Source organism: Pseudopipra pipra, chromosome 4 (assembly GCF_036250125.1).
Source record: "Pseudopipra pipra isolate bDixPip1 chromosome 4, bDixPip1.hap1, whole genome shotgun sequence".
Taxonomy (NCBI): domain Eukaryota; kingdom Metazoa; phylum Chordata; class Aves; order Passeriformes; family Pipridae; genus Pseudopipra; species Pseudopipra pipra.
Window position 1 is genome coordinate 35,795,368 of NC_087552.1, and position 24,410 is coordinate 35,819,777.

The 24,410-nt window shown below is 39.6% G+C and overlaps 3 protein-coding genes across 6 annotated transcripts in view; all 3 read left to right on the forward strand.

The window, feature by feature from the left end:
- KLHL2 (kelch like family member 2) overlaps positions 1–6,277 on the forward strand; it is a 58,418-nt gene extending 52,141 nt beyond the window's left edge. For 3 of the 4 annotated variants that reach the window (XM_064652401.1, XM_064652404.1, XM_064652402.1), the window contains 3 exons: positions 4,050–4,190; positions 4,366–4,509; positions 5,176–6,277. In XM_064652401.1, coding sequence (XP_064508471.1) covers positions 4,050–4,190; positions 4,366–4,509; positions 5,176–5,204 — 314 coding nt within the window. In that variant the 3' untranslated portion in view covers positions 5,205–6,277. Of the gene's footprint in view, positions 1–622; positions 2,355–4,049; positions 4,191–4,365; positions 4,510–5,175 lie in introns of those variants that run through there. The other variant, XM_064652403.1, reaches the window with a different exon arrangement.
- A 796-nt stretch (positions 6,278–7,073) lies between these two features.
- MSMO1 (methylsterol monooxygenase 1) lies at positions 7,074–15,323 on the forward strand. Its single transcript, XM_064652406.1, has 6 exons — positions 7,074–7,203; positions 8,857–9,162; positions 9,831–9,979; positions 10,853–10,979; positions 12,727–12,881; positions 14,353–15,323. The coding sequence occupies exons 2-6, from the start codon at positions 8,908–8,910 to the stop codon at positions 14,558–14,560; spliced, it is 894 nt and encodes a 297-aa protein (XP_064508476.1). The 5' UTR covers positions 7,074–7,203; positions 8,857–8,907; the 3' UTR covers positions 14,561–15,323.
- A 7,752-nt stretch (positions 15,324–23,075) lies between these two features.
- CPE (carboxypeptidase E) overlaps positions 23,076–24,410 on the forward strand; it is a 57,172-nt gene continuing 55,837 nt past the window's right edge. Inside the window, exon 1 of the mRNA XM_064652405.1 lies at positions 23,076–23,370. Within this exon, the coding sequence (XP_064508475.1) occupies positions 23,091–23,370 (280 nt within the window). The 5' untranslated portion in view covers positions 23,076–23,090. The remainder of the gene's footprint in view (positions 23,371–24,410) is intronic.

The window sequence follows — 24,410 nt, forward strand, 5'->3', positions numbered from 1 at the left end:
AATACTCATGGATTGTAACAATCACTGTCGCCTAAATACTGAAGTATCAAAATCTATACTTCTAGGATGAAAAAATGTCTTTTCTTCAAAGATACCTCTTTGCCAGTGTAGGGCTGATTTTTCAGGTTGACTTTACATGTGAACTGTGACTAGGTTCCCACCTCTTTGGAGGACTTGTTCTGCATTCTGATTCACTTCAGGAAATTTTGTCCTTGTTCATTCTTAAGTTTGTATTACTGATTCCATCCTATTACTTCCACTTACGTACCCTTTATTTCACCTTCAGTAGTTCTCATCACCTGGTGTTTACATCCTCTGTACATGTACAGCCTACTACATGTTATCCTTCCTTATTGTTTAGCCTAAGTATATCCATTTATTTCTGTAAAATCTTAAAAATCCCTTCTTTATTTTTTATGGATTTTTTTTTACTTCTTGTGATTCTGGGTATGTATATTTCTCTTTAAAGACATCAAAAGTGCCTGTGGTATTACACTTTTGTTTAATGAAATGATGCTTCCACAGCTCCAAATTGACTTTAGCATTTTCATTATCTATTTATATTATGGACTTGAATCTCATTTACTGTTCACTGTCCTCTATTTGTCTTTTGGTATTTCAGGTTTTTTCAACTCGCAGAAGTTATTTTATTTCTCTAGATGCGTTCCCAAGGACTTTTTCAAGTCAAATTCCATGATATTTTCTACATTAATTTTTTTAGTAGTTTAAATCATTTTTTTTGCCAAGTACTCAAAGGCGGTTTTTAGCAACACCCTTCAAGTATCTACTGGTGATTGCATTAATGTGCTTCATAATTGGAAGAGCTATTGCTACAAATAAATCTGGATGGACTTCTAGTATGCTCAGTAGATGATTAGTAGTTATCCCAACTTTTCATCTTGCCTTCCATTATTCTTTGTTAACTCTGAACAGTTTTTATCTGTATAATGTCTAAATTAAGTTTAAATAATTTCAAAAGAAATCTACCAAAGTATTAAATTCATTACTAAAATTAAGATCGTTTGTGTTACTTCCATTAAAGCCTTACAAAATCAGCAAGTTGATCTCTCTTATTACTAGAAGTCATGTTTTGATTGTGTTTCTAAACTAAAACTATGATGTTAATGAAGGAAACATGATATATTGTACCTCAAGAAAACATAGTTGTCTGGTGAAACTTCTAGTGACTCCGTCTGTGCATCTTGGAAGTAAATCTAGATTTAAAACTGGACAGAGTTGCAGTAAGGGTATTGTTAAATACTCCTGTGTAATATTGGCAATTTTTGAGGAAAATAGTTTTATAAAATGGGCAAATTACAAGTATCCTTATAAAGACAAAGAGTGTTGGTGTGTTGTGACAAAGCTTCATTTTGCAGTCTGCCCGCACTCACATTTTGTTTCAGCATTTGGGGTTTGTTTTTTGATACTCTGTTTTTGCAAACTGTTATTGTGCTTGTAGCCTATTTATACAGTAGATATTTTCAGAATTTTTTTTTAATGTTGAATTTCTTCTACAACTCTGAAATTTTTAGTTCTTTAGATACACTGACTACTGGGATCTTTCTGTCCCTCTCCTCTCTTTCCTTGTCCCTGAGTTCAGGACTGTGTTTGCTTACTCAGCTCTCTTCTGCCTTTTACCTTGTCCCCTGATTAAAAAAAAAATAAAAATGGAAAGGAAAAGTAAATATAGTCAGTTATTTCAGATTCATATAACGGAGTAAAGTAATGAACATTCTTCTGTGCCACTCTGTTAAATATATGGAAAATTATATTTTTGTGTGGCAGAGGAGTGGGTGGTAATGTGAAAATCGTGACTGTTGATTGGGCTTGGCTGTAAAGGCCAAATATCCAAACCCACCAGAACTGTCTCAACTGGTGATCAGTGCTGATGGTGTTATGGGTACTAACTAAAAAGAATTTTGTTCCTGTGTTCAAGTTTTGCATCTCTGGTCATCTCAAGGAACTTAAGCTCATCTCTTCTGTTCCTACTGCTTCAGCTTCATTCAAAAGCAACTTTTCAGAGGTTAACCCTCAGTTACTCTTCTTTAGTACCAACTGCTTCTCAGTTGATCAATATGGGGACAGATCTGTTTCCAGCAACATATTGGGATGAGGAACTTCAGATCCAGATATAGGCCATTTGGGAGGGCTGAGAGATATAAGACAGGGTCCTGAAAAATGGGCAGGAAAGAAATGTAACAAAGAAAGGAGAACTCAGAAGACGGCAACAAGAGGATACAGACGGAAGCAAGAAATAAGGTAGGACCTGGAAACTGGGTGTGGGATTAAGGGAAAATGAAGCACCAAGGAGGAGTGGAGGACATTATTAAAAATAAGGAACTATGAAAAAAAAAGGCAATGTGGCAGAGGGAATACTCTACACACTGAATAGGAAGGTTGGTAACTACACCAAAAGCATGGGTGGGGGGATTTATATCACATCACATATTTAAACTGAAAATTGTAGCCCTCCTTCTAGCTCTGTAATGTTTGATTCTACAAAAGCTGATTGTTGTATTATCCTATCTAATAATGTGTGATCAGAGTGGGAGAAAGAAAAGTTGTCATACTATACTGTGACATGACAGCTGGAAATAATAGCAATAAAAGAGGAATTAAATGAACTGGAAAGGATACGGGGAAATGTTAGTAGTGAGTATCACTGATAAAGTATTAGATAGAATGATTTATAAAAGTGTCCTATCAAAAAGCTATTTTTCAGATTTACATTACCAGTTAACTTCCATGTTTCCTTTCTCTCTTCCTTTAATTATTAAAATCAATCTTTTTGATAAGAAAATTTAGGCATTTCAGCAGGAGTTGTTTCTCTCCCCATATAGGAATGGCTGTTATATACAATATTAGTGATATGTTTTCAAAGATACTTCAGCTGGTTATTAAGGTCTCAGGGTTCTCTTTTATTTTTTTAAAATGAGTATTTTTTTTCCTCCCAAGGACTTAACTGATCTTGTGCATTCATATTTGTTATTTCCCTTTAAAAAAGATTTTTAAGCTGTGCCCTTTCCATGGAATCCTTTATGAACTGTATTTGCAAATCTGTATCTCAGCTTTGAGTTTCATAATCTCCAATGTGACATATATTAGATTTTCCAATATATTTCCATAGTGCTGCTTTTTGGTTGTCTTTATGGTCCATCACACAAAAGTTTTAATCCAAAACCCCTCTACATTTCTTAAATTTATTATTTTGGGGTTCTAATAATGCATTATAAAATGAGGAATAAATAAACAGGCCTTTCTTTCTGCTTCCCCCATTACCATCTTTTCAGTATGCGCAGCCCAATTAGCAAGTAGATAGAAGTAGCTTTATTCACTCCTTCGTTCCAAGCCCACAGATTTATGAACTTCTGTTGTAAAGTAAAGGAGACCTTAGGATTAAAGGACATGCTTTGATATCCTTTTGGATATTTTGATAACTGAAGTTTGTTTCAAAGATGCTTGGTATTCTCCTTCAAATCCCAGAGAAGGTATTCACTCTTAACTGTTTCCTTCTGTTTTGTATATATGTTTACAAGCTATTCCAACACTTCAGTGGAAACATCCCTGTTGTATAATGTCTATCCATTCAGCTTTTATCCTCTGTACTGCACAGTTTTTACTTTCTAAAAATTCACTTACACTTTATCATCTTGTCAGATTTCCGTTATGCTGGCTGAGCACACTGTCTCATTTACTGTCACTTCTAATTAGTCCTAAATTTCAACAATCCTCATTTTCCTGCACATCATTTTTCGTCCAAAATTTTCTAAACCTTCCGTTGCAGAACAGCTCTGGTCTTTGTATGGTGCAATATGGTAGATGGGCATGCAAGGCACTTTATCAGTGTCCTGCTATATTATATTTATCAGTGTCCTGCTATAGTTACTGTCTCTTTGCTTTAATGCATCCTGACCCAAATGTTTTCTGAAAGAGTTTCTAGCATTGACTTAATGATGGATCTATGTTAGTGGACATAATATTTGTTGTTTCTCTTTTGTATCATTCAAACTATTCTCTGGTTAATTCTGTGTATTTTCATATGTTTGCAGGTGTCGGCGTGTTAAACAATTTATTGTACGCAGTAGGTGGTCATGATGGTCCTTTGGTAAGAAAAAGTGTTGAAGTGTTTGACCCCATTGCCAGTACGTGGAAGCAGGTTGCAGACATGAACATGTGCAGAAGGAATGCAGGTATGTGCAACAATGACTTTAAAATTTTGCTAATGTCATTTGGTGTGAATGGCACTGGATGTCAGTGTTCCTGGATTTCTGCTGCTTTCATGATGTGGCAGAATAAAACCTGTGCTTTTTGGGGGGTGAAGAAGTCCATTGCTATTTTTCATACTGGTTTCCTGTCCTTTTTTAGGTGTTTGTGCTGTAAATGGTCTGTTGTATGTAGTTGGAGGAGATGATGGTTCCTGTAATTTATCAACAGTGGAGTATTATAATCCAACAACTGATAAATGGACAGTTGTGTCATCCTGTATGAGTACAGGAAGGAGCTATGCAGGTAATGCATATAGATATTTTTTAATAGACTTTTTACAGTATAACAGCTAGGACAAGAAATTCAACAAAGCATCCAAACAGAGTCTTGTCTAAGGTAAAACCTAAGATACTAAAATGGATAGGAAGAATCTTTTGAAGTCATATTTTGAATGGTGACTTCAAACAATTATCCACTGCAAGAAAAAAAAAGGTATTAAACTGTACTCAAGGGATTTAGCACAAAGGTGGTGAGACAGAAAGATGATTCTGTTATGATCAGTTCTTTTAACAAGAAATTTGTCTCAATCTAGGGGTCCAATTCAGAAGTTCTTTTGGATTTAGTATTTACAAAATGAGCTGTTTCAGGAATCTTTTCCTTCAATAATTGCAATTTCTCAACTGAGTTATCTAAGTGAATGTTAAGGATATATCTCACTGATGACAAAAATAAATTAAACTTGATTAATGGCAAGTTTTTTCAAGTCACAGAAACTTTCAGAATTTTGCACTGATTCAGACAGCTTTGTGTCAGAGATATATTAGGGGGAAATATGTACATTGATGCTGGTGTACAGCTAAATGCTAATTGCAACATATTATATTAAAATTATAGGTACATATGTATATATATTTTCATGATTTAAAAAAATACTATCTAAAGATTTATACCTTTTTCACCCCACTCTAGGTGTTACAGTTATTGACAAACCATTATGATCAGTAATGGGATTTTCAACTTGATTATGCACTAGGAGCAGTCTTCAGCAAGTGTATTTGAAGTGACTGAGTATCTAAGCACTTCTCTACTTGTAGCTGCACCTTGAGTCACAGTGGAAGATGTGACTGTCTACAATTACAGATGACAGATGATGAAGATTACTCTAGGTAGAAGCAATGCGTAGGATTATTCTGCAGCTGAGCAGAAGCTGATTGAATTTTTGAAGTCTAGTGGACCATTTTTTTAATTGCAAGATCTTCAAAAAAAAAAAGCCACCTTTCATAAGGACCGACTTATGTCAGTCATGACTGAGAAACGGATTGTCAGTGAAGAACGGTGTGTATTCTGGTGAAAGTAAATTTTTGTCTTATTTTTTCCAGAGACTAATAAATATATTTAAGGAAATGAACTGTCAGTCTTCATAGTAGGTATTAAATCCCACCTCAGTAATTCAAGCTGGCATGGGGGAAATTTGTTTCCTTTTATAAAACTTTTGTTACCTAACTATACTATGTGCATATGTTTGTTGCTCTCCATTGAAACTCTTCAGAACCTGATTTTACTATTTATAATTTGGCACAGTACTTTGAATATGTCAGTACTATGTTGTAAAACAGAGCTGTATTTTTTGATATGTAACAATGCTTAACACTACTAATTCCCACTGAAGGAGATCAGAGATGGTATAACACTTCCTGAACAGGTGTAATTTCAAGATCTTTCTAATAAAAATGTTGTCTGTACTTAATCTTTTTCCTGTTCAATTTTGGTCACATTTAGATGTTACTTCTTTTTTACCTTTTTATCCAAAAGGTGATTTGGCATGAGAATAACTGAAAATTTATAGTGAATGTATGCAATTGCATTGAACTTGCATGGTACTAAGGCCTATTTATGCGTGTAACCTCAGCTTCTATTAGCCAGTATCTGAATATACTGTATGTGGCCACGCTTGTAAAGCAGCTCATTTTTATTTGTTCTTGGATGGCCTCCTTTTAACATGACCAAAGTTACTGTCATATTTGGGACATTTTCTTCAAATAAAAGTTTGTACATTGTTTCCTAATGCCAACAGGTCGCTTAAAACTTGTGTTTCTCGATACAAGTCCTGACATCAGAGGGGAAAAAAAAATGGGGGTAGGAGGGGGGGGCTAGTGTTCTAAAGATTTGAATGCAAAAAAAAAAGGGTTTAGGAAGCAGTCATGTCAACATCATTGGTTTGGTGCAGGCCTGTTTCTGAAAGCTTTGGTTGTCCGGCCACCGCCCAGTCCCCGTGAAAGCGTTTGAGCTGTGACACGGGTGAAAGGGCTGAGAGGCACGAAGGCGCTTCAGCGAGGTGTGTGACTGCCTTGTGCTGTGCTGGCTGCGGTACGGGATTGGACTGGAAACCTCATGTTTGAATTGTAGGATTTTACCCGAATGACACAACCTCGGGGAATGGGGCGCTCGGGGCCGTTGCTACCATGACGACACCGTCGCCTAGGTACCTCAGTGTTCTCATCAGCGCTGGAGCAGGAAGCGGGCGCACGAACCTGGAGGGATGACAATGCGTCCGGCCGCACCCGCGCCGCTCCTGCAGGCGAGCGCTTTAAGCGCAGCGCCTGGAGCTCGTGGGCAGCGGGTCCCCACCACCGCCTCCCCCAGTCCCGCGGCTCCACCTCAGGGCCGCTTCCGCCACCGGCGGGACCGCCCCATCGCGTCGTGTGCGTCACCCGCCTGCCCCCGCCCCATTGGCCGCGCGCCGCGGTCTCACTATCCTCACTCCACCCCTCCAGCCAATCGCGGCGCGGGAGCCGCAGCTATGGCCCCGCCCCCCGCCCGCCTGACCCTGCGCCGCCGCCCCCAGCCGACCAATGGGCGACGCGCCGAGCGGTGCCGCCCGGCCAATGGGCGGGCGCGGCCGGGCAGCGGGCGGGCCCGGCGGGTGTTATTGCTCTCTGGGCGCTGCCGCCGCCGGTGCTGCCGCCGGTGCTGCCGCAGCCGCGTCACCGTCACCAGGTGAGGGGCGAGGGCGGCGGGCGCGGCTCTGCTCGGCCCAGGGGGACCGGGGGGGGGGTGCCAGGCGGGCTGCGCAGCTCCTGCTGGGGTCGCCCCCGGCTGAACGCGGGTGCCGCCGGGCGAGCGTCTCCCCTCGGCGCTCCGCGCGTGGGAGGCGTGTGCCCGCGTCTGTGCGCTCCCTCGCAGGGCGCGGCGGGGCGGACGAGCCTGGTCCCGGTGCGGCCTGGCCGCCGGACCCTCGGCTGGCAGGGGGCTTGTGCGGGGGTCGCGGGGAGGGAGTACATTGCCGTGGTTGCCGCCGGCTCAGGAGCTCGGGTTGCGAGCTGCCTTGGCGTCTGCTGGAATGCTTCTGCTGGTTGTAAGACATGGCAGCATCGTGATGCTGTTGCTGAGAAACAAAAAAATTAATAATGTTGCTGGATGCTGGCTTAGTACGTTACTTGGTATGTTGGGGTGATTAGACATTGGAATGGGCTGCCCAGGGAGGTGGTGGAGTCACCGTCCCTGGGGCTGTTTAAGGAAAGACCGGATGCGGCACTCAGTGCCGTGGTCTAGTTGATAAGGAAGTGTTTGATCATAGGTTGGACTCGATGATCTCAGAGGTCTTTTCCAGCCTAATTGATTCTCTGATTTATGCTGGACCCAGGCTAAGCCTGACAACTGGGAACTGACCCATGTCCTGTGAGTTGCAAGGGTGTTTGAGACTGGAAGATGGACCTGTTAGAGGTGGTCCACGGGAGGGCCCCGAAAATGGTCAGAGGAGACATCACCTATGGGGAGAGGCTGAGAGAGTTGGGGTTGAGGAGGCTCCAGGGACACTGTAGTGTAGCCTTTTGGTACACAAAGGGAGCTTTTTGCCAAGGGTTGTAGCAACAGGGCACAGGGCAACGATTTTAAACTAAAAATGATTAGGTTTAAGTTGAGCATAAGGATGACATTTTTCACAGTGAGAGTGCTGAGGCACTAGAACAAGTTGCCAAAAGAAGTTGTGGATGCCCCATTCCTGGAAGTGTTTGAATGCCAGGCTGGATGGGGCTTTAAGCAACCTGATCTGGTGAAAAATGTCCCTGCCCATCCCAAGAGGGTTGGGCTACAAATAACTTTTAAAGGTCCCTTCCAACCCAAACTAACAAGCAGCCTAGTCTGTGAAAATGGCACAAGTTCAGGGCACCTGCAGGAATGCGGCCTCTATGCTTTTGGGAGCTGTGATGAAAAGTCCATTACTTAGAGAAAGGTGAATTGCCTCAAGCCAGTTTGAGTGTTAATGTAATTTGCATGGATTTTGTCTCACAGCTATGAGAAGAATGGGACTGGATAATCAAGAGATCACAGTTAATTCATCTATTAAATCTCATGTGAACCTTTATCTGCTCTTTTAGTATAGAATACAATTATCCCACAAAAACATTGAAATAAATTTGGCTAATAATTAATACTTCTTTATCCTTTTGCTCCCTTGACATAACGTCAAAACTTGAGCCGATTGTCTCTCAAACCAACCGAAAGCCTTGTACTTTCAGACTATTCCATAGAAAGAGAATCTATATTTCCCCTCACTTCCCAGTTTTTACTTTAGAACTATGGAACAGCTATGACAGGTAGTGTTTTTTTCTCTGAAGATTAACTGCTGGTAATTTTTTATCTAAATTGCAGGTTACTTACAACTGTAGAAGAGCTGTAATTGTGATGTTTTATGCTTGAAGGATGGCAATGAACGACAGTGTTAATATCTTGAACTCTGCTTATCTGGCAGTGGAATATATAGACTCTTTCTTGCCTGACAATCCCCTGCAGCAACCATTTAAAAATGCCTGGAATTACATGCTGGATAACTACACGAAGTTCCAGATTGCAACTTGGGGATCACTTCTAGTTCATGAAGTTTCATACTTTTTGCTCTGTGTACCTGGATTTGTCTTTCAGTTTATACCGTACATGCAAAAGTATAAAATTCAGCAGGTAAGAAAAAGTTGTGAACTATACACTTCCTGATTTGTCTTTGAACACATCAAGTAGAGCATATAAGTGCAATATCCTAGTTTGCAATGTATATGGCCCCATTTTATCTGTCACTTGGTCATCCTGAAAATAACAGAGTAAAATAACAGTGTGTATGAGTATCTAAAGGTTTTCCCCCAGTTCATTGTAATCTGAATTGGAAATTAATAACACCAACTTCTGAAATTATTACAGGGGTTAGTAAAATGTCTCCTGCAAAAACTGGATGTTTTCAAGACCATTTATTTATTCTTCAGCTTCTCTTTGTATTATTTTAGCAATGGAAATGCATTCTGTGGTGTGAAGAAGAAAAGCAAACTTGGATTGTGTTAAACTGTTGAGTATGAAGTGTTCCTGCTAACTGTAAACAAAGAAATAACACAAATAGTTTGGGGTGACTGGTAAAAACAACTTATATTAAAACACTAGCTTAGAAAAATGAGAGGTTTTGATGAAACTGAATCCAGTCCTTTGTCATTTGTGTTGCCCAACTTAATTTGCATCGTTGGAAGAGGTACTGTCTGTCTTCCAAGGTGAAATGAAACTGACTCCAAGGGAATTTTTTGCAGCACTTCAGTTATGTGTAATAGAAACATGTAACACAAGTGATTCCTTTTGCTTCTTTTTAGGATAAACCAGAAACTTGGGAAAAACAGTGGAAGTGTTTCAAAACACTCATCTTCAATCACTTCTTCATTCAGCTTCCCCTGATTTGTGGTACCTATTACTTCACAGAGTATTTTAACATCCCATATGAGTGGGAAGAGATGCCTAGATGGTACGTAGATTTTTCTGATATGGTAGTCCTGAGTTACATACAGTTGGAGGCAGAATATTACAATTAATGTCTAATACACAATAATTTATTGGCAACGTAAACTGTGTGTTAGTCAAGCTTCTGTTGATGATTAACTGCTATAAGAGATAATTAGAGTTTTCTAGATTTTTTTTTTAAATGGCCCCAAATTGTTCTAATCCTCAGAAGAAGGGGAATTAGGAGGAGTTTATGGAAGTGAAGCAAGATTCATGGTGGTGTGGTTTAAATGTTGGACTTCTGGGGGTTTTATTTATCCAATTTTTTTTATTCCTTCTAGGTGTTTTTTTCCTTCACTTATTTTATATCATAGCAGTAGGATGTTCCTCAGAGGAGAGAATGTACCACCTGCTTCACAGTCTTCTTTTCTTGCGCTAAACTGATACACTTTTAAATAAAACTGAATTACCTATTAGTGCCCCCTACTCCCCCACTCTGCACCTTGATATTGGTTCTTTACCACAGAAGGTCATCTTTCTTGGAAAGCCATTTGTTCCCTGGTTTAGAGAGCTGATGCAGCTCTGTATTTTTACATCAAGGTCTCACACAGTCTGTGTTTAGACTATAGACTGCATGTCTAACATTGAAATGACAGCTCGTTACACTGTGCACTAACTCACTTCAGTGTATCAACAGGTGAGTTGATAAGCACAATAGCCTTTTTACCTCATAATTGGTATTTTTAGCATGTTAAAGTAGTGTCAGTGCACTCTTGTTCAGTCAGTAAAAGGTAAAATCATTTTGGACCGTTATTAGCATATAAAATAGGATTTTCTTTTCCAGGATTGTGCATCTGCTAGAGTATTCTATAAATAATAGCTTTTCTGTTTTTTAAAGGTATGTTCTGGTTGCCCAGTGTTTTGGATGTGCAGTGATTGAGGATGCCTGGCACTATTTCCTGCATAGATTGCTGCATCACAAGAGAATTTACAAGTATATCCATAAGGTTCACCATGAATTTGTTGTATGTATTCTTTGATTTTTTTTTCTTTAATAATAGTTTATGGTGTATGTTTCATGCAACCTATTTAAACATGTTATTTGAAAGACCTAAGAAATTTGCATCCCTCTGACAGCTGGATATATGTCTTTTCTTGACTTTGTCAAGAACAGTCATCCATTTTGTTTCTGAAAACATTTCCAGTAATTTTATTTCATTTCATGGGAATGAAAGATCTCATTCTTGCTGAAGTTTGATCATATCTGTTGAGCAAGGTGAAGAAGCCTTTTAAAAGTGTATGTGTGGGTCTCATTGTCAGGAGAAGGAAAGTAGTAAGTTTCTGGGTTTGGTGGTTTGTCAGTTCCCTACCACCTGTGCTGTTATCTAGAGCATATGAATCCCCAACACATGATTAGACAGGCAGCTCTTGCACAACCTGGGCGTGTGTGTCATACGTGTGATTCAGGGAAGGATTATACTTCGGGTGTGGGCCTCCGGAGCAATATAGCCCTTGGTGCAATACTGCATCAAGAGCACAGTGTAGCACAGAGATTTTGGGTGGTTCTGCAATTTAGTGGTGTTGGAGCTGGCATTGAGCACCAGGTAATGAGCCACGCTTGGCTGGAGGAGACACTGTTGTGAGACAGGTAGGGTCAGCAGTACCTGCACCTTACAGTTAATATCCTGTGTTTGTTTAGATGGCACTGCCTCTGGATCACAGGGGTCAGTGCTACTGCGTTTGTGCACTGCTGTGTTTCAGTGTATAACCTATACTGTGCCAAAGTAAACTGCAAGCTGCTGGGTCAGGGATGGTTTATACATGCTGCCAGTAATAGAGGAGCTTGGTATTGATGGATGCATGCATATGTACAGACATCTGCTGCAGCAGCTGCTCTATTCCTCTTGCTCTTGGCAGCCCCTCAAGTCTCTAGCTGGAGCAGCTTTGGCCATTATTCTTGAGAGAGGTTAGCAGTTCTCACAGAAGTGATCTGTCTAATGTCTGTTTCACTAAAAACTTTTCTTGACAGTAAAAAGGGATGATTTTAAAATATTCCTTAAGACAAAGTGGACTTAATTTTTTTTCTGATTATTTTATTTATAACCTTCAGCATTAGGTTAATTTTTTTTAAATTGTTCTCTGTGTTCTACTTTTGAAAATTCTGTGGAGTGTCTGTTTTTGTTAAATCAAATGTAGGAATGACTGGTGTGTGTATGTATATACATATATATATAAAGGAGAGAAAATGTTTTGTATCAATCTCAAAATAACATTTGAGTGATATGAATTTATTTTAAAAAAATGATCAAAGGTGAGGGATTTTTAATTTTTATAATAAATTTCTAAATGAGTCCTGCTTCTGAGAATATTTTGGCTTCCTTCTTTCTTCTGCTTCCAAGACTGGATGTATAGCAAAACTGATAGCAGCTTGCCAAACACTTTAATATTCCTGAAATAACGCTTTGACCTGGGGTAATGGTAAGCCTAAATAAAAGTTTTCAACTTTTCAACTAGTAGTGAAGTGTTTGGAATTACTAATGGAATGATAATCCTTCTGACCTTGGAATACTGTTTTCCCTATGAAGAGCTGAGTACATGTGTTACGGCCTTTGCTCAGTCATACCATTTTCTTTGCCCACAACATCATTCCATGTGTCCTATTGTAGTCTTGTGCAGTAGTGGGAAGGGGAGAGTGTCAAAAAATGGTGATTCTGATTTGGGGGTATATAGAGTTGAAAATGGTGACTGTTTCTGTATGTTCTCTCTTTCTAGTCTCCGTTTGGAATGCAAGCGGAATATGCTCATCCTCTGGAAACACTTATCCTTGGAGCTGGCTTTTTTATTGGAATTATTGTTTTCTGTAACCATGTGGTTCTTCTGTGGGCATGGGTGATATGTCGCTTGATGGAAACCATTGATGTACACAGGTGAAATGCTCATTGCTTCTTAAGGATTGCTTTTTCTCTTGTCCCTGAGTCCGTCTCAAACTTACCTGTCTCTTTCACTGAGATGTACTGTTTATTTTGCACTGAAATGCCTTTATGTGTCTTACAAAGAATGACACAACCTGAACAGTAATCACTGTTTTCTGTTTTGAGGTAGCGTTAACAGCAGGTTTTACTGATTAAAAGGGTGTGGACTATCAGCTAGAGCATCTCAAGGAGGGTTTGAGAAGCTAGGTGCCTCGTTATGATGTCTATCTCAAGTGATCTTATGCACATTAGAACACCAAAAATCAATTACATAAAGTGATATTCCAGCCAAGAGTTCTTTCTGTTTAATATTTTGTCAGGCTATTCTCTTGGGCAAGAGAAATTTTATGCTATATGACCACTGATTCTCTTTAAAATAAATGCATAAATTTCTTCTGTTTATTTATTTATTGTAGATAAAAAGGACATGTCTCTGTAGTAAAACTGACTTACTTCAAATTTGGCTCCAGAATGCTAGGGTAAATCCCACTAGGCTTAGTTTAGTTCATCTACAAATGAATGAGCTTCCTATGTTCAAAAGGAAGGGGTCACTAAGAGTTCATTTTTGAAATGCTAGTATTAACACTTGACCTTGTATTTGTAAATATATTATGAAGCATATAGTGTCTTATTGCAAATTGAGTGTCAAGTGTTTTAGTGGAACACGAACTACTAGTACACACATCATATAAAGCATTGCTTGTTTAGTTATATATTGCTTGTAGAATTATCAAAGTATACGTTGAGACATAAAGCAGGAGATGTGAAACATTAATTTCCTCTGGTAATTGTTACAAACACCTCCTGTGGACAATGAACTAAAATGACAAATACCTTGTGCTCTCCCCACTAGGTGGTAGTAGGTTGCTTTCCAGTACTGCTAAGCAAAAGAGTTGAAATCCTTCTAAACTGTTCTGCTTTTAATCTTACTTTAGCTGTATATTTGAATTTTAAATATTTGAAGAACTTGCAGTAAGATGAAAATAAGAGTAGGCATAACTGTAGTTGATTTGAGGTGCTCTCTGATGAGCTGCTGAGCTGATGTCCATAGCTTGTCACTAAAAGATAGTGTTACTTTTTGTTCCTCCTTCTCGGTGTCACTCAGTTAAAACTGCTAAGCCGGCGGGAAGTCAGCCACTGTGATTTTTTTAGGTTAATTGCTTAAATTTTTTGTATTGCCTAGTAAATTGAGCTGAAAAGCAAGTGCCAAAGCCATTGTGTGATAGTTTACAGAATCATTTGGCTAGGGTTGGAGGAATGTTTTTTTCATACTGAGCCAATATCACAGTGATTACCTCAGGGCCTTAGAATACCAAAAAACCCGTTTTTATTTTATAAAAATTACAAGTTAGTGTCTATATTTTGTAGTTTATGTCTTGGGAAAATCCTTACCATAGCTGCTTTTCTTTTTTTCTCCCCCCTGTAGTGGTTATGATGTTCCGCTGAACCCTCTTCATTTGGTGCCTTTCTACGCTGGGGCCCGTTTTCATGATTTCCATCACATGAACTTTATTGGCAACTATGCTTCAACCTTCACGTGGTGGGACAGAATCTTTGGTACAGACTCTCAATTCATTGCCTATCAAGAAAAAGAGAAGAAGAAACAATTCATAACAAAGAAGAAGGCTAACTAAATTTCCAATGTAAAAATCAACTTTTGCTTTTCTGTAAAGCAAAATAGTCATTGGTTGTTTAGCATAAATCTTGTTCCTTGGCTAAGCTGTAGAGGAAAACAGCTAATTAAACTGCAGTATCTTTCTAATGGGAATGTTTTCTATTTTATACATAAGTACTGCATATATTTTAACTACAGATTTAAAGATGATGGAAAAAAACTCCAAGATGACTTGTGTCTATCTTTTTCCTTTTTTTTTTTTTTTGACTAAAAAAAAAAAAATCAATTTTATCTATAATGTTACCCATTTTGGATCCAGGTAGAATTGTACAGGTACACTGAAGTTGGTCTTAGTTTTTTTTAATATATATTCTTAAATTTGTAATATGAAATAGCAGGAGATATTAACTAGTATAATCACTGCATTATTTAAATATTGAATAAAAGTTGCTTAAAACCAAAACATCTATTACTAGGAAGCTTGAACAGGTCTTTTGCACACTGGATAATGTGAACTGCTTATAACAGAATATCTGGTTAAACATGAGTTAGCAGAGACATTCCTGATCTAGATTTATGTTGTTATTTTAGACTACAGGTAAAAAGAACAGAAGTTTTTATTTGAATAAACTGGTTTTTGCTGCTCTTTTGAAGTTGGTCTGTCAGTGTACTTAGCATTTACATTACATTCTTCTCTATGTGTTGTAATTTGCTGAACTGACTTGTTGCTATATTTGCACTTGTGACTGATGAAATAAATGTGGTTTGGTTTGATGTATGAATTATACTTTTCATATGCTTTTTAATACAAAGCTGTGATAAAACCCATGTAGGATATAGTATCTTACTCTTCATCTCTTTAAGGAAGAAGCATTATTTGTTAGTACAGTTTGCAGCAGTTCTGTCTGTTAAACTACTTACAGAGAGAGCAGTAAGAAATGGAGAGCATGTAAATTCTGCTGGTTTGTGCTTTGGAGGACTTGGATATGTAACTGCTCAATGTAGCAACAACTTTTGAGCCGAGTGCCTTCTCAAGGTACAGCTTGATGACAAGCAGAATCTCAAAATCTGCTACTTGAGTTGTACGGAACAGAAGCAGTAGTCAAATGTTTTTGAATCTACTTTAAATGTTTGTCTGTTGCACAGAAAATAACAGTGAAAGTATTTGAGAAGGGCTTAAACCCTTGCAAAGATCTTATACTGTCATATCAGCTGCTCTTTAGTCTTCAAATGCCACTTCATCTACTCTATAAGTCCTTTAGAGAACTTTACAGTGTTTTAAGACTACACCTGAATTTTCATGCTGCTTCACACACAGTCTGGTATAATACTCAAAACAGGTACTCCACTGAAAGTGCAGATGAGATCAGGCTTCTAACAAAAATCGAAGTGTTAATGACATGAGGAATGACTCAAATTTTACTTGAAATATGGCAGTAATTCAGATTCCTCTTCTGCATCTCTTTTGTACAAGCTTTTACTTCTCTATCTATATCCCAATGTTGAAATTCAGTGTTCTTCTTCCCTCTAAAAAGAAGTAAAAATATTTGACTATGGCAGGTGAATGGAAGCTGAAATCCCTGTATTGTTCAGTTTTTAGCGGGAACTGCTACTTAAGACTTGCTGAATCCATATGCCCTGCCAGCCTGAACTCTCCATGGTGGAAGTGACCTCTTTAATCAGATTTTAAAGATGGCCATTATCCTCTGATATGTCAACTCCCACTCCCATCCTGCAGCTGCAGCTATACTTAGCTTTATTTTACTGAACCATTAGCCTAAAAACACAAGGAGCTTTCAGCGCTTCAGATTTTCCCTGTGTGCATCATTCTATTCACTGCTTCTCAGCCCACTGGCTTGTGCCTACACACACGCTGTTGCAAAATTATGCAAACCCATGAACCACTTTCTGAAATATTCCAGTAAAGGTATTTGTAAAAGCCTGGTGTCTCAGTTATTGGAAAGCTCACTGGAGTACTAAAAGTTTGATAGGATTGGCAATGTATATTCCATTCTTAAGAGGTTTAAAAAAACCAATGCAATTTTAATGGTTATATTATCATTTGTAGTAGCATGCATGGGGTTTTTTTGGACCTTTGCTCATTACTTGAATCCCTGTTTTTCTCACAGCCATTGCTATTTTAGTTTTTTTGGTTATTTTATGTACATCCTTAGTGTACAATGCGATTACATCATTCCTTTTATCCTCTTTCTTTAATAAATCCCTAGAGAATTCTGTAAGCTCTGCTCTGTACATTTATTTTTTTTCTGAAAAAGAAGCGTGTACTGGAACTCTCAACACAGGAGCTTGCATTTGAAAACCACAGACTTTGTTTTGCTGCAGGACTAGATCGAGCTGCATTTTACCACCAGCTCACCACCTTTTCAAATGTAGAACCTTGTATTTTTTACTGAATGTATGGTGAGTAAACGATCTATCTCATTACTTCGTAACTTTTGTGCATTTAAAGAACTGTGTTAGGCAATTACATTTTTGATATTTTAGGCCTTTATTAAATAAGACTTTACTGATTTCTCTCTCCCGTATTTAGCGAGAGAGACGGTAGAGTAGTTCTGAAAACAAAGAGGTTTTTGTGCAACTGAAAAAAATGAGAGCAACGTATGGGTAACAGTTTTGGGTCTTCACAACACACAACAAAACCTTACACAATCAGTTGTCCTTCATCCTCTTTAACATGGAGACAATTTTAAACATGGTAAGATAGGCGAATAAGTGTGGAAGGAACATTTTCCATCACATAATCTTTTCCTGAAAGTCCAGTTTAGTTTAAGTAAAGCTCATCTATGGGAAATAACAGTTTGTACTGTCCCTTTGGATATGGCAATAAGTAAGTCCTATGAAAGCAATGAATTAATTTTTGGAGGTTTATGTCAAAAAACATGGAAACTTGAAAAGTGTAATAAATTGTTAAGATTAGGATTGCAAAATAATCAACTGGTTCTGGTGGCTGATGTGAAATACTAACTAAGGCAGTTTATTTTACACTAAAGCATAGGTTGCCAGAAGACACTAATAATTATTGGTATTATGATTATATTTGCAGATCATATGATTTCATTTGTTTTCTTCACAGTTTCTAATAAATGCTGCATGTTTTATGATAATCTTAAAGAAAAGTGTGATATGTTTCTAGATTTTTAACATTCATTTTTATTGAAAAACTACATTATTGAAACTCTCTGTGAAAGTAATAAACACAGTAGTTAAATTGCTTTTCAATTGTATTTTTCACCAGTTATGTTGATCAATATGAAACAACATCTCAGCCTTGGCCATATTGATCACCATAACTGGTCTAATCTGGCCTCCAATCGGGAGGTCTGGAGACACACTATCTATAACGCTGCTGATGCTTTTGAGAACGCACGCAGGATCACCCTTGAGGAGAAAAGGCAACGCAGAAAGATTTGTGCCTTGCAGAATATATCACCTAAGGAGTCCTTCTGCTGTGCCTTTTGCAACCAGACATGCCTATCTCGTATTGGCCTTTTTAGCCACCAGCGCACTTGTAACAAACGTGGGTAGAGCCCTCCCCAAATCTTTGTTCGCGAAGCCCAGCCATGATGATATATTTTTCGCCATCTGACCAGATTGTATCATCTCCCCAGTAAGGCATTTCCTCTGTTTCTCAAATCACTCCTGTGGCTTGTATCTGAGTTTTCACAGTCTTGTTTTAGCTCTAGATACCAGAACTGTGTGTCCAGGTTGTTCTTTCTAACATCACCTTAGTGATATAATCATGTCCTCGCTCTTAACCATTACCCTTCTTTCTAAGCATTGCTCTGGAAAATATAGTCATTATCCATCTTTTGTGATCTCTCGATGCTTCTAGAAATACTGTTGCCAGACTGTTATGAATGTGTTTTATATTTCTTGCTCTTAAGTGTAATTTGAAGTTTACTCCTCTGAAATATTTAGATGTGCTTGACTTATCAAGTAAATCACATTCCAGAGCTGCTATATATCCTTACTGTTCACCATTCTTTGTCATCCACAAATTTTAATCAGTTTTGCTTCACATTTATGTAATTACAGAATCAATTAACGCTTGGACTTGAAATACTAGTCCCTGCAGAAGAGCAGAAGAATACTCCTGTAAGATCATGACCCATCACTTTGAAAAAACCCTGTCAGCCAGTCTTGTGAACCTTCACAATGATCCTGCATAGCAGTTCCTCTGTGTGAGAGTGTTTGGCACCATAGCCAGGCTATAGCATCTCTCAGAAACAGCATTCCAGTTCAGTGTCCAGGACCAAGCATCACCCAAGAGCAGTTATTATTCCTACAAACTGAAACAAGGGGCAGCAGTAACTCACAGCCATTTGCACAGGTATGCTGTGTGTAAGTGCAAATGTCAGATAACGTTTGTATAAAATTTAAGTTGCAGTCTATAATGAGGCTCAATGCAGAATTGTTACACTCTTAGGATGTTTGCCACTCAGCAAGAACACAGTAAGCTCTTAAATACCTGATAGGGATAGGGTTGGATTTAAGTAACGTGTGTGAGTCATCTAACAACTGGAGACAATAAAATATTCAGTCTTGCACTACACAACTTGGAAGGTGGGTGGGTTTTTTTCCTCTGCCTTCCCATAACCTCCTGCAGAAGTGACTTGTCCTTATTTGTATGTTTAAAATTTTTTTATTGTTGTTGATATTTCCTTTGCCCTGCCTTACATTAAGCCCTTTCTCAAGGTACTAGAAAAGCTGCAACTTTCCATATCTCAACCCTGTTTTGCAAGCATGCAAGAAATAGACCACTGAGTTGTGCAAGGCATTTTGAAGGTTGGTAATAGAAGCTCCTGTCTTGAAAACATAGCTTCAAGTGACCAGAGCTGCCAGGTGTAGTATATGTGTATATAATCAGCATTCTGATAAGTTTTGTAAAATCTTACAGCCACAGTTATCTCTACCTGCTTGCCCAGTAATTTTTCAATGCTGAGTTCAACTGTTCTCTCTCTTAAATTGATTGGAGGTATTTTATTCCTAGCATTAATTTCTTGACTGAAACCCTTACCAGCCTTTACCCTGGTCTTTTAGGGCATATATGGTCTATAGTTGGAGTTTTATTATGAATAGTTAGTGTTAATACCTGAATTATTCTTTCAGAATTTTTCCAAGGCTCAGAAATGCAATATGACTGGATTATTAGCAAGCCAAAGAGACCCCTTCTCAGATGGGGGCTTAAATTATTTGATCTTGCTGATCTAAACAAGCATTCTCCCTTATGCATCATGTTCATCATCCTACTTGCCCGGATCTATGTTAGAAAACAGTATCTTCCCCAGGCAGTATAGTGCACCTTCTCAATTCTTTCCAAATATAAACCAGAGAAGTTTAGTGAGTGTTTCTCTGGTGTAAGTATTAACAGTAGTTTGTTATTAACAATGCTATCTAATCTCCATCATAGAGTGGTTTTAGGATGTCTGGTGTTCATAATGTACTTTGTTTGTAATGGACATAGCTTTAGGGTTCTCTTTTTGAGTAATAAAAGAAAATAGCTGCGTCAGCCTGTTCATCTTGTTACACAAATAAAAAAGGTGCAAAGTTACTCAAGTCTTTTAAGCAAAATTCTGTGAGTGTAAGTTTATTTTGGAAAATTTATTTACATACTTCCTGGTGAATCATGATTTGCTGAAAAAGACAGATTCAGGCAAGTAAAAAGTTTTAGAAAATTTGAATAGACAAATTCTATTTTGCCAAAAGAATGGAGTAATCTGTAAATATATATGAATATTATATATATGTTTGTGCGTATATGTACGTTTGTCTATAAATAAGTACTTTTGGAAATGTCAATGAAAATTTTTGCAATTACCAAGTAATGTAATTGCAATTACCAAGTAATGTGTCTGTTGGTGAAATATTACTTACTATTTGGTATTATACACAGACACAAGAGAGAGGTAAAACAGATTTGAAATCTACTGATCAGTACATTTCCTGGAGCACTTGCACTCTGCTCACTGCTCTCATTAGTATTACCAGTTTACAAGGCCATTTCCAGGTGCCTGGTTATGCATGCAGGCTGGGAATGCCCTTGGGGTTAGAGTATTGCTCTGAAACTAAGGCAAATGGCAGAACTTTTTCCATATTACTAGGAAATTTGGCCTTTGCCTTTGATGATAGTCATCTTCCCTGAACTACAGAAAATAGGAGGAAGGATTAGATACAAAGGAAGTCATCAATTTATTCCTCCTACTCAATTCTGTGAATGCTCCTAAACTCTCTGAGAATTTAAACATTGTTTCTTAATCTCTTATTAAAAAGAAATTAGTATCTGTGAGCTCAAAATTAAATATTTGATAGTAAACCACCCTGTTTTACACAAGATGTTTATGTGCATGTGTTTTTATAGGTATGCATTCTCTTAATTTTTTCAAGGGGGGGCTTAATAAGTATGTAAATTAATGTAAATCCATTCAGACCAATTCTGTGTAGTGGAATAATAATTCACTGCTTGAATAGATTAAATAGATGATTTCTGAGCCTCCTTGTATCTTTTAGTGATGTATTTTGGGTAAATAAATTTGAAGGGAAGCCAACGAGAGTTGCTACAATGCACAAAGGGGTTTTTTGGATCAGAAAGTTATCCCAGAAAATGATATTGTGACTTTAAAATCCCAGCATCAGGAGATTTGTTTACTTTGTGTATTGAATGCAAGGAAAAGTGATTAAGAAAACAAGGAATATTTAGCCTGTGATGAACGTAGTCAACAAAACTGATAAAGAATATGAATCTTTTGAATACTTGGTCAGCTACCCTTATTAACAGTTCAGTCTGGGGCACTGATAGGGCTGAACACATTGCACATAATTCTAAAGCTGTGTAAAGTCATAAACAAGTTCATAATACTATTAATGCTGTTAGGAAGAAATCAGAGAGATAGCACTTTTGTGATCTATATCTGAACAGTGATCTTGGTAGGAGAAAACACCATACTGGAGAGCCTGTATACATCCAAGTCTTGCAAAATACTTGGAGCAAATTTGCACTGTCATAACCCCTGAGCTAGTGTGACATGATCTGACAGGCATCTCCGAAAGTTTTCTAGCGGTAAGAATGGAGAGTAGAAGGCTCCAAGAAGTGCTCTGAAGGTGCTTTTGCGTGTGGTTGCCTACTTGTAACCGTGGAATTAAACTGGGCAGAAAAGCTTCTGAACCCAGTTGGCTTTGAAAGATGGTGAGGACTGGATGGGATGAACTTTGGTTCTTGTTAGGAAGAAACATGTCAAATAATCCAGGAGTGACAGTCACAGCCCTGGAAGATAAGAATAGGTTATATCAAGTATTTGTGTGTAGTAGTTGTATTTTCAGGTCTGAGTTTTAGATGCTGGATCATTTTCCAAGCTGGTATATCACCAAGCATCAATGAAGATGTTCTCCTAGAAGTGACTATTTCCATTATCTTCTTAGGTGCAACTAGGCACTGCAAATATAGGAAAATATCCATAGGATTATTAAAGAATCTGCCTGAAAATTGATTCAGTATTAATTACTGATAGAAGGGTTTGTTATAGAGGCTCACCCTTTTAGATTAAAAAATCAGAATAAAACATGCATTAAATTATTGAGGACAAGAGTCTATTTCTAGAATGATGAATGGAATGTGTACTTTTAAAAATTCTGAACCTCTCAAAGTTTTCCAGCAAGTCGGTGTCCTTTAAAAAAACAAAAACAACCCCCCCCCAAAGAAACCAAAACCAAAAAAATCTGAAACAAACAAGCAAAACAAACCCCAAAAAAGCCCCAAACCAAAACCCCAAACCCAACAACCTGATATGGAAGTTGCTCTTTAGCATTTAGCCTTTTGCTTTTATCACTTGTCCTTTACAGGTTGTTTCAACATAATCTAAAGAGCTATGCCTATAAAAACGGGTGAAAAATTATGGCTTCGGAAGTCCTGTAGTATCTGTGGTTTAGAAGAAACTGTTGTTTATTAATATATGGTGGATGGTTCCTCACAGGAACATTCCCACTGAACATACTAGGATGCGCTCTCTAAGGATTGTCAGCATCAGAAAGTAAGTCCAGCTTTATCCTTTCCGTTCTGTGATGCAGCAAAGACGCCTTACAGATGATGAGCAAAGCAATCTTACAGATGATTGTTTATAGTTATACTACAGACCTATAGCATAGGTCAATCAAATACACTCGTGTTATCCTGCAATGGCACTGTCTGAATCATTCATGGAGCACTCTTGTTACTTTAGCTTTGTGGCAGTGGGTTTACCCTCTAGGACCGCACAAAATGATGAAGCGGTGCGGAAAACGCGCACCCGGATTCTCCCAATGCTTTTTTCGCATCTAGTTGATGAAAACAGCTATAGCAGCTTTCGCCCGCATCTTGAGGCCCCGGCCCCGGCCCCCGCCCCTCCGCGGGCGCGCCCGCACCTCCCGCCGCGGATCGCGGAGAGGGAGGAGCGGGCGGTCCCGCCCCGCCCCTCCTCCCCCGGGATCCCTCCCGCTCCCTCCCTCCTTCCCTGCTGCCGGGGCTGGCGGTAGTTGCGCGGCCGCAGGCGGGCGGGATGGCGGTGCGGGTTGTGCTGGCGCTGTGCGCGGTGCTCGCTGCCTGCCGGGCGGCGGCGGCGGAGCCCGCGGCGGGGGCCGCCAGTCGGCGGCGGCGGCTGAGCGCCGAGGAGGGCATCTCCTTCGAGTACCACCGCTACGCCGAGCTGCGGGAAGCGCTGGTGGCCGTGTGGCTGCAGTGCCCCGCCATCAGCAGGATCTACACGGTGGGGCGCAGCGCCGAGGGCCGGGAGCTCCTGGTCATCGAGATCTCCGACCGCCCCGGCGAGCACGAGCCCGGTAAGGGGGGCGGCCCCGGCGGTGCCCGCACCTGGCGGCAGGTAGCGGCGGGGCGGTACTGCCGCCCGGTGCTGCCGCGGAGACGGGCGCTGTCCCTAAAATCCTCGCTGCGGCAGAGGCACCGGCGGTCAGCGATCGTCTGCAGCCGGCGCGAAGCGGCTTTATGCCGCTGCCATTGGATTTAGCGCCCCGTTGCAGAGAGAAAGGCGCTGAATTCCCCGGGAGATGTCAGGAGATGCGGCAGCAGCCGGAGTGAAGGCGCTGGAAGCAGGCGCCCAGCGCGGGTCCGCTGGCAGGGGAGGTGCTGGCCGCCCCTTCCCCGCACGCACCGCACCGCCGGGGAAAGCCGTGAAGCAGGAGACTGTGCGTGTGAGCGGCGTGGCACGGCCAGCGTGTCCCAGCAGCCGTGTCACCCACCGCGGCACACTGCAGGCACCGGCGCAGATGTCTCTGGATGTGTGGTTGGGTGTACTTAAGGTTTGGGACGTTTTTTATCAAAGGGAATGTGATTGATGCTGTGCACTTGTTTTACACCTACGAGTGTGCATAGTTCATTGTTTCCAGTTTTAGAATCGATAGTATCACTAATGTCTCTGTGTGAAAAGGCTTAATCGTGAAAGCCGCTCAGTACCTTTGGCCCAGCCATAAGCCTCATGCAGTTATGTCCTCACATTTCCCTCAGTGGGTTAGAGCACAGGTCTGAAAGTATGTGACTTATAGGGAGGGATGTGGCTTCTGTGAGTCTCCGTGGATCTGGCCAATACAATTAGTGTTTAATATTCTACTTTATGACCTGAATATAACCTTGCTTTGCATCCTCAGGGGACTTAATGTTTTTATTTACAGCATTAGGGCTACAGATAGAACTTGAAGGTTAGAAGATATTGGACATAAAGGAAGATAGAAGAGGAAGGCAGGGTAGCAAAGCATCGTCTTGAAATGAAAAATGTTGGAATTGCAGTGAAATTTGAAAAATTTCTTTGTAGTACGTTGCCATCTTGATATCAGGGGTGAGGATCCTGAAGCAAAGAATTATTCTA

What these genes read in the sequence shown, in the direction of transcription:
- MSMO1 (XM_064652406.1), top strand. Translation starts at nt 8,908, where the DNA reads ATGGCAATGAACGACAGTGTTAATATCTTGAACTCTGCTTATCTGGCA. An exon ending in AAAAGTATAAAATTCAGCAG is followed by an intron (nt 9,163 to 9,830) that starts GTAAGAAAAAGT and finishes GCTTCTTTTTAG; the next exon opens with GATAAACCAGAAACTTGGGA. An exon ending in GAAACCATTGATGTACACAG is followed by an intron (nt 12,882 to 14,352) that starts GTGAAATGCTCA and finishes TCCCCCCTGTAG; the next exon opens with TGGTTATGATGTTCCGCTGA.